General features: G+C 33.2%; 1 protein-coding gene across 1 annotated transcript; it reads left to right on the forward strand.

Annotated features, from left to right (window-relative positions):
• Window positions 1–1,874: 1,874 nt before the first annotated feature.
• f3b (coagulation factor IIIb) lies at window positions 1,875–9,709 on the forward strand. Its single transcript, XM_056466197.1, is given in 6 exon segments — window positions 1,875–2,035; window positions 2,243–2,366; window positions 2,927–3,117; window positions 3,209–3,390; window positions 6,616–6,784; window positions 9,237–9,709. Coding segments are annotated over 6 exon segments (870 nt in total). The 5' UTR covers window positions 1,875–1,965; the 3' UTR covers window positions 9,371–9,709.
• Window positions 9,710–10,863: the final 1,154 nt, after the last annotated feature.

Below are 10,863 nucleotides of genomic sequence, written 5' to 3' on the forward strand. Positions count from 1 at the left end.
GACCAAAGACAGTTTATTCGAAGATAGTTTTAAATCACATCCAGTATTGTGATTTCTAATCTTCTTATCCATGCTTGAAAATGAATGCTTGGAAAAGAAGATTCGCATAATATTTACTTTGGATTTTGCTCAGCTAAGATCATTTTCCTGGCAGTGAGGAGGTCCGTCAAAGTCTCTTGTGAGGAAAGAAAGGGAAATATTTGCTTCTAGGTGTAAATTCAAGTGACGAGTTTACAGAAAGTTAAATATTTTTTCGAGTTCATCTGTTTTTCTTTTCTTTATACAGACGTATTTAGTTTTCAAAGGGATTAATTTGTTTTATACTAAGTCAGAGAAGCTCATACAGGCCAAATACAGGACTGTGGTTATTAATCATATTCACCTTGTTTTATGATCTTTGCCACAGTGTTACTTATGAGTTAAGATGGCAAACACACAGCAGTGGAACATCTGCCTGAATGAAAAGGCTGTTTAATGAAGACCTGCTTATGGAAATTGCAAATAGGAAATGATGATATTTTTGCCTTTATTTTAATAAGGAAATAAGCTTGTTTCTGTGAGGTATTCAGATTCATTAGCAGCACATTTTTCTTAAGGAGTCCACTTGTGTTTACTGTTATGGCTGGCACTTTTTTTTTTTTACTTTAAGAAAATGTGTGAAGTGATTAAAACAAATCTTTTAAGTGAAAAAACATCGATTTTTTTTTTTTTTTTAAATAACCTTTTTTTTACCTCCTGTGTTTATGTATGTAAGTTCTCTAAAGTGAAATAAGTGAACAAACACAAGGACGCTGAGAAAACGCTCATTTTAGAAGAAAATACAAGGGCTCTTAGAGGTTTTGGGTTTGAACACACACACACACGCACGCACGCACGCACACACACGTTAATACATTTGCGCTTTAAATGTGGCTTTTGAGGTTTAATGGGTGAAAAGTGAGTAGAGCAATCACCGTTTGCAAATCGTTGCATTGCATTTTTTGTGTGTGTGAGAACGGTGAAATAAAGGTAATGTTGTAAACAATGTTCTTTTTGTTGCACAAATTGATCGTTTCAACTCATATGACATTAATATAGCCTATATGTTGTCAGATGATGCCAAGGGTATTGGTTAGTTGGTATAGTTTCAGCTATAAATCATATAGAAGCAAACGTCACCTACATTTCGCATGTGGCTGATGGTGACTAAATTAAAACAAGTTTCAATTTTGGGGGGTGAATTATCCCTTGAAATATAAAGTGACTACAGAACATATGAAAATACATTTAATATGTCTTCACAGCATCGTTATAGCATCATTATATATTATAACGGATTAATACAAATAAATTGCAAACTAAAGAGTGTGTAGTTTGAACTAAATTAAATGGTCTACTATCAATGTAGGCAAGGCAAGCTTATTTATACAGCATATTTCATACACAATGATAATTCTAAACGCTTTACATAAAGAGGAATAAAAGAAACAAGTATAAGAAAATAAAAGCAACAAAGAATAAAATTAATACAAAACTGTTAAAAATGTGTTAAAACAGGTTTTAAAGGAATGAAACCTGTACATTTACCTATACCTGCACGGCACAGTAAAAGCAGTCAAAACATAAATGTATATGACTAAACAACCTGATGAAATGTCAGAAAACTAAAGCAGAACTTTCTTTAGACGTTTGTCACAGGTTATACACTACATGCTTGGGACTTTTGGAATATCTGCATTAAACCGGTAGTCGGATAACCATATATGGCCATACGGCGCGTAATACGCGAGATGCCCAGCCAGTGACAAAATCCCAAAGTGAAGAAAGGGGCGGGGCGTTTTCCATGACTCATGACGAGCGAGTCTCAGTTCTCGCACATTATAAAGGCTGGCGACTGCAGGACGGGCTTATTGACAAACGTTCATCTGAGGAATAAACTGGATTAAAAATATTACGCGTAAATTGCACTGTTTGCTGTCACAAACGATGGGAATTCAGACTGTAATGTTTTCGGCACTTTTCCTTGCTTGGCTTGCTCTCGCAAACGGATCTCCAGGTAAGAAATAACTGTTTTAGGGTTGGTTTCTAAAATGCTGTGAAGTACACTTATCAAATACGAACTGTTTAAAACAGTACAGTACAGCATTATATAGAGCTGTAAACTTCAGATACGTATGCTGCATCTTAGTAGTAGTAATGGAAACCCAAGAACATGATGATTTTATATTGTACTGATTTGAAGTTTTGTGTGTGTGGTTTTTAGCATCAATGGATGTGGTCAGACTTACCAAAGCAACAAATGTTTCATGGACATCTTACAATTTCAAAACAATCCTGTCTTGGGGACCCAAACCTGTCAACCACACATATACAGTTGAATTCTCAAGGCAAGTACACGGATATCTCATTCAAACTGCTTTAATATGCTGAGTTTTAATAAATAAAATTAAAAAGTGAGCAACATTTAGGATGAAACAAATGTGTACAGTACATCTGAAATATGATTTATTTTCTAAACAAAATACTTTATCTATCTATCTATCTATACAATGATTTATACTTCCACTAAAATGTCAATCAGTATAAAAACAGTTTATGTACAAAAAAATCTTGTCAGGCATATTTAGAACAAGAATTAATGACCATCTTTTCAAGATAAAAGGACAATCTAAAGTACTAATAAATTGTCATTTAAATCTATATACTTTTTCATTTTCTTGATTATTTAAAATGCAAAAGTATTTAGTATGATCATGTATTCTTATATATATTTTAATAAGTACAGGTCTGTGTTACTCTGAATGATGATGGAACATTTTCACCAATATGTTTCACTAAAGTTATTTGAAATATTAAAAGTAGTCAACATTAGGTGTGTAATTTGATGTGGACATCAAAGTAGGATTTTTAGTCACAAAATAATGGCTTTTTATTATTCTCTCTCCAGAACTAATCGTGACAAACAGAGAAACCCTCACTGCATTAGAAGCACAGAGACCGAGTGCGACCTGACCAATGATTTGGATGTAAATGAGGTTTATTCGGCCGAGGTGCTCTCAGAGCCCTTGCGCGGGATGAATATTGACCACATGGAGCCTCCATACAGCAGATCAAAGACCTTCCGTCCTTATGATGACAGTGAGTGTCTGACCACATCTTTTCAGCTCGCATGCTAGAGTAGTACCTCAAGTCATATATTAAGTCCACTAATTTTGTTCCTTTCTTGTAGCTTTAATAGGAAGACCTCAGTTCAAGTTGACGGTGAGCGTGGACAAGAAGCTTGTGCTGACCATCCAAGACCCCATCACTGCTCTGCACAAAGACGGCAGATCTCTGAACATTCGTGACGTTTTTAAGAAAAATCTTAAGTACAAGATTGCCTACAGCAAAGCTGGAAGCACAGGAAAGTAAGTAACGGCACACTTTCTTACTAGACACAAGGTGTAAAAAAAAAAAAAAAAAAGAAACGAGTTATTTGGCAGATACGCATATTAAGGACAATAAACACATTGGCAAAGGTCAAAAGCAAAAAATCAAGTGCAAACAACAATCAGATGTAGGATTCTTCTTAAAGAGATATCCTTTTTTTAATGAAGCATCAGTAAAACTGTTGTTTTTATAAAATGATTTTGTTTTTAGTATGGATTCTCCAATCGATCAGCCAGAGATTGGTATCGGCTGATAATCACATTTCATGACTCGATTGGTACTCACTAATCTGGCCGATCACATGAACCAATCACAATTGTTTGTGTACGAGTCCTTTACGAGGACACACAAGAACTTAAATCTTTTTACAAATCAGAACTGAAAGTTATGTGTCTTCAACAATATTGCAAGTTCATTAAATCCTGGCTGGAAATATTTGGGGGAAAAAAAGCTAAAATGTTTTTTTCATTTTTTTACTTTAATAATGTAACTTATTGTAATAAGCAGTAGTTTATGGACCTATTTCCTCTTAATGAAGTGATAGATTTATAGGTGTGCATTTTAACTCCTTATGCATGAAATATGTGCTCCAAACTTCATTGGGACATGTTGAAATCTTCTTCCATGATTTGCAATGCTTCTAAATTGCTTTATTAGTGATTTTCTTTTGCAGTTTAAAAAAAATCAGTTTTATCTATTTTGTTCTGCAAAGTTGCTTCTGACCATGACATGACACTAAATGGTATCTTAAGCTTAAGTATCATACTTGGACTGAAAATGTGCTTTATGCACTATAAAGCTTGAAGCATCAGAATGAGTACTTGGTATCGGCTGATCACCATGACAAGGAATCAGTACTCTGTATCGGCTGCAAAAATTTTTATCCCTAATTTTTAGATCTTCCTACTAAACCTGATTTGCAGCTAATTTAACAGTTTCATTTAAATACTTTTTGGACATTTGTAACATTTCATGAGTACATGAATGTAAAACAAAAACGGCAATCAAATATCGATTGTATTATTGGCACTAAAATATTAACTGTAAATTAAATTCTTATCTCTGCATTTTTTTTTCAGTCAACCTTTTTCATTTGGCCAATGTGTTAGACAGAGTTTGAGTAACATATTGATATTTGTTTTGTTCTAACACCCATACATTCACCAACTATCCATGGAAAAAAAATAAACTTTTTTAATTATTTACCAGTATGGTTCAATTATCATCTTCAAAATAACATTTGCGAGTTCTTCATGTATTTACAAAGCATTTGTATGGTTTGCTTGACACATTGTTTAAGTATTATTAAAGTAATTCAATTATTTTTTTTTAATAAAGGTAAAGGAAAGGTAAAAATCCTCAGGGTTTAGTTTAAGTCTATATAAAGCTGAAATTTCACTCATAATGGTCTTAAATTTGACTTGAAACTATGGGATTAGATTTGTGCCAGAATGGCAAACATACATTTTTAAAAGCGTAAACATTCATTCAGTTTTATTCAGTTTTTTTCATAATAATACAGCTATGGTAAATAAAACGCTTGAAATTCTGTTTCTCTGAGAATAACAATTTATAGTACTGTCTTTGAAAAATTATATTTATGTTTCATTGTGTAAACTACTGGTGATGCATCATCCTCATTTCCTTATGTTGTCATTTTAGAGCTTTTTTCAAAAAATAAAACAAACAAAAAGATACCACTTTTTTGCCAGATATATATCTTTTAAAAGTTTCAAGTCAAATTTAAGACTTTTTAAGACCATTATGAATAAAATTTCAGCTTTATAGACTTAAACTAAACCCTGAAGATGTTTACTTTCCCCCATTAAAAAACAAAACAAATTACTTGAATAATACTTAAATAGTGTGTCAAAACAAGCAAACCATCTAAAAACTTTATAAATACATGAAGAACTCACAAATGTTATTTTGATGAAGATAATTAAACCATACTGCTAAATAGAGTTATAAATAGAGTATTTTTTAGATGGACAGTTGGTGACTGAATGGGTGTTGAACTGATTGGGTAGCTTTACATGGACATTTGAAATTTAAGACCCGTTTAAAATGATTTAAGACATACAAGTCAACGTTTCTGTGAATTTAAGATGTTTTTGAAATTTAAGACTTTTAAGACCCCGTGGATATGGGATTAGATTTGTGCCAAAAAAATTTTATGAAACTTTTTTTTGATAACAAACCAAAATATGCATTGATAAATGAGAAAAAACCAAAAAGTACATAATTATCAAACAAACTGCATTGTTTGTTGATGTAACTTTTGCAAAAACAACTGAATGTACTACTACTGTGTTTTTGTTTTGAAAGATTTTGTTTGCGCTTTTAAAAATGTATGGTTACCATTCTGGCACAAATCTAATCCCATATTTAGCAAGCTGAAACGATGGCATGTAAGAGGCATTTGGTTGGTACGTGTTAAGCACACGTATTTGATTGTCACTTTACTATATTTTGTATGCATAAGGTGGAAGAAAATAAAATGTAGAAATGTTACTTGCTAATTTTATTTTAAATGAAATTGTACAGAGTAAAAATAGTTTCTTCTTAAGAAAATTTGTCAGTGTACAGTTGAAGTCAAATTATTTGCGCTTTTTTTATTTATTTATTTTTAAAATATTTCTCAAATTATGTTTATCAGGGCAAGGAATTTTTCACAGTATGTCTGATTATATTTTTGTCTTCTGGAGAAAGTCTTATTTGTTATTTCAGCTAGAATAAAAGCAACTTTTTTTTTACATTTTAAAAGCCATTTTAAGGTCAATATTATTAGCCTATTAGTCTAGAGAACAAACCATCGTTACACAATAACTTATAGCCTAATTACCCTAACCTGCCTAAATAACCTAGTTAAGTCTTTAAATGTCACTAAGCTGAATACTAGTATCTTGAAAAATATCTAGTAAAATATTATTTACTATATTTATTACTTAAAATAAATCAGTTATTAGAAAGGAGTTATTAAAACTGTTATGTTTAGAAATGTGCTGAAAAAATCTGCTCTCCGCTAAACAGAAATAGGTGAAAAAAATTAACAGAGGGGGCTAATAATTCTGGCTTCAACTATATAATAACTGATTAAAGTGTAAATTCCCCAAAATAATAGTATTTTACATCCCTGCAGTGAATTTTTATTTGTTGAAGACCCTCCAAATTGCAGTCCTAACATGTTGATTGGTTGGTTTACAGAAAATCAAAGTGGTTGAGGAGAGCCGAGCAGAGTTTAACAGGCTGGATGAGGATCAGAGTTACTGCTTCAGTGTGGCGGCTTACGTTCCCAACCGGAAAGGAGACAACAGGCTCGGAGAGTGGAGCCTTCCCAAATGTTCACCACAGGAAAGCAAAAGCCTGTTTGAGGGTAAGCTGAACCCCTAGTTCTGCCATTTTAATAGGGTGTTGCATCCATTACAAAGCAGTATCAGAGTCTCCAAATGATTCAAGTTTTGCTCAAAGATGGAGCTGTCTAGAATTGCCAGTATTATGGAAAACAGGAAGGTTGTTAGCATGAAGAGGCCAGAAGAGGGTCAGCTAACAGAGCAGAGCAGAGGAGGGAGGATGACACTATCACACACACACACACACACACACACACACATAGATACATTACTCAGACACTGACAGCTGTGCATGACTGGCTCCATTCAGTTGTGTGGGAAAATGTTTCTGCACCTTAAGTTTTCAGTTTTGCAGTATTTCAGGGTCAATGAAATGGGGTTGTTTATTTAACAGAAAATATACATTATGAATTACATTTTAAGTTATTAAACATTTTAAGTTATTAAATTATAAAAACTTTTGTAAACATTTTTAAAGTTCATACATTTTTTTTAAGGGCGTGCTCACACTAGGTACAGTTGCCTTGAACCATGCCCCTCTCCCCTCGGCCTGCACTCACATTGCATTTTTTTACCTACCAGACCTGGGCACACTTACATCATTGATTATGTGACTGTTCAGTTTAACAGATGAGAAGCGCTCTCGCTTCGTAGATGTTTATGTATCTGTCTATTTACTTATTAATTTAGTCTTATTAAATAAAACACTTTTACTGTTTGTTTGTTTGTTTATTTATGAAGTAATAATAAAGTATTTTTAAATTTACTAAATATATTAAAACATTTTTTTGTGCATATTCACCATCATACACGTGGTGCAATAAAGCGCAAGATGTGTTTGACCCGACATGTTGCTATTTTCAGACCAGCGCAACCCTAATTTTCCCGTTTTCCACCACGTTGTTTTAATAGCAAATCCATTTGCGGCACTTTGTGGACTCATGGGTGTGCAGATCAATAACAGGAGGTGTGTTAAGGTGCATTGTTGGAGCGTTGCTATTTTGAGGTTGAATGCAGGTCTATAGTTCAGTGAAGAGCGTGTTAGTTGTGCGCCTCGCTTACACATTGCTTGATACACACAGGATGTACAGCAATACGCAAATATATTTACAAATAAAAAAGAATTAAAGGATTAAACTATTACTAAAATTACTTTCTGCATAATTATAAAAACCAATGCCTTCATGCCTTCATTTCAGGGGGCTTTTTCAGTTTATTCACGACAACTTGCTTTTGTATAATGTTGTTGTTGTTGTTGTTGTTGTTATTATTATAAGCATATTTATATTTGTTTCATTAAAACAAGTTTAGATTTGTCCACCTGTCAGGTTTTGGACCATATGGGGCATAGGACATGTGTTTGGATATAACTCGCACTTCTAAACCACACTTCGTTATTATTGTTCATTTATTCATTTGGTGGAAATGAAAACTGAATTTAGAAATAGTTTTGAAACCAATCGTTGTGCTTAATAAACAAAATTAAATATGTAGGCTAATGGATGTCTTCAGTGGAGTGCCTACAACACTGTTTCCTTATCCATGAAAAAGAGAAAGTAAAGAGGCCGAATGGAGGAGGCTCGCTCCTTATTCTCGTGCTGCAGATACTCTGTTCAACTGTTTTCTCGCTAGTGAAGCGTTCAGTTTTTCCACTTACAAAAGTCTGCTATGTAAATAGGAAATGCGACATGGCAAGACGCAACTGACTCTTAAAGGGAAAGGGAGTTGAGACTCTGATTGGTTTAATAAATGTTATGCTCAAAACACACCTATATAACTCATTAAGAGAATAAGCACAACCCTGTTAGACCATGTGCCGGGGCGCAAACCGTATTTTTCTTTCCTTAAAATAGCAAAAGTGCTATCTCTCTCTCTCTCTCTACCTGTCTGTCTGTCTATCTATTTACCTACCTACCTACTTTTCTGTCTATCAATCTGTCTGCCTACCTACCTATAATTTAAAAATAAAATTTAAGGGTAATTGTTTCTGTTGTTTGTTTTTTTGTTTATTTATTTAATAATAATTAGTATATTTCTTAATTTTTCATTGCAACATTTTGTAAACTTTATTTTAATTCTTGTATTGATATATTAGTAATTTATTTATTTTAATAAATTTTTGTTATTATTAAAATTAGTTGATTATTCGTCATTACATTTGAATGTTTTTATGAATTCTTTCCCAAATCTATTAATCAAAATAAATACAAATTCTCTACATTTTTTCTTAATGTAGACGCTCTTCTTTATCATTCACCTTTTATACAAATAAAACAGAACTTTAACTTGAGGAGGATTTGAGCAACTCAAATATTTTTCCAGGATATTCAACCTGGTACATCTGTCCTTCCAGTTCTTTTTCCAACCCGGTTTCGTAATCCACACTGTAATCCTACACCAACAAAGGCGTTCATTCAACTAAAAATGAACGCTGGACTCTGTTGAATAAAATCCCTGTTTTGATCTTTTCTTTAGAGTACGGACTGGCTGTGATTGGAGGAGCAGCGCTCGCCACCCTGGTTTTTGTGATTGCTGTAATCGTTCTGATTGTGGTGTGCTGTAAACGAGCACAAAGACAAACACCCACAGCCAAGGAAACCATAGTCTGAGCTCAGAGATGGAGGAATGCCTGCTGGTGGAGTGGAGAACGGGACGCACAGCTGGACTGTGAACGAGACCTAATCCAGTGCTGTACTGCAGCTGACCTGGTTTCTGTGAAACACTAACACTACATGATATGTTATACATATCGGCCTATACTTTATTATTATTTTTTTATGAGTGAACAGAACAGCGTATTTAATAAACAGACTTATTTATTACATTCTGTGGAAATATATAGATGGATGCGGCTTTTGTGTTTGTATAAATAGTTTTATATCGAGAGACAGAGATTTATGAAATGTAGATTTTTTTTTTTAATGTAAAAATCATACTTTTTGGAGCTTCATTACATAAGTCAAATAAATTATTAAACATTTCCTGACTTGTTCTGTTTTTTAACTAACACTCATTTAAAACAGTGAAAATATGGTCAACCATTTAGTAGAGCAGGTAGTTAAAGTAATTTAAAGTGTGACTGTTTTAAATAATGGTTTACACACACAGCATTGTTAGTTTACACAAAACCAAACAAACAAATCCTGTTGCACTACTACACTTTTGGTTTTCTTGTTAAAACAAAAACCAGAAAACAGGGCATACTTCAAAAAATAAAGATGATTTGGTGTTCAGAAATGTTTTATTTGGATTGTTTTTAAATGAATTGCTCTTACACTTCATATTTTCAGATTATTCATATTATATCTATTAATTCCAGTACTTTTACCATAAACCAACTTATCAGCCATTTGGTAGAGGCTGGTATTTTAGAAATTATGGGATGTTTTGAAAAAAAAAATGCATGGAGTGTGTTACTAGCGACATTAAAAGTTAAGAAATGCAATCCAAAAATGTTTTTCTTGGTGGGGCAGTTTAAATGGTAAATGACCATTGTTAGGTACATAATGACAATTGTTAAAGGAATTGCACAATCAAAAAACGAGAAGGAATGTGCAATTTCACGGCAGCAGTTTTTCTCTTTCTGGTATTTTTGTTCATGAAAAAAAATCCCTAATGACTATGAAATATCGCTAAAGTTGTGCAACACAATCTGACAATTAAAAACATAAAGAGAGACTCACTGGCCAAGACCAACTTAGTCTTGCATTCTCGTCTCAGTAGCTCACCCTTGTGGTTAGCAGCAGTACAGATGCTAAAGTCTTGTCTACAGTCTGGTGTCTTTCTGGATGAAGCACGAAATAAACTGAAATGTAAACAAGCAGAAGTTGTGCACATGTGAACGTCATAACAGAGACTTTCAAAAGAGGTAATTTATTCAACCTAGAAAAAAAAAAAAAAAAAAAAACAGACCTCTCAAAACAAGTGTACACTACCTGACAAAAGTCTTGTCTATCCAAGTTTTAGGAACAACTAATAATAACTTGACTTCAAGTTCATCATTTGGCATCAGAAGTGCCTTATATGAAAGGCAAAGGCCTCTAGAGTACACTTATTTTTACCAAAATACTAATCTGATCATGTCTTGATTTTTAATTATTAG

Source organism: Danio aesculapii, chromosome 2 (genome assembly GCF_903798145.1).
Source record: "Danio aesculapii chromosome 2, fDanAes4.1, whole genome shotgun sequence".
In the NCBI taxonomy this organism is placed as follows: Eukaryota; Metazoa; Chordata; class Actinopteri; order Cypriniformes; family Danionidae; genus Danio; species Danio aesculapii.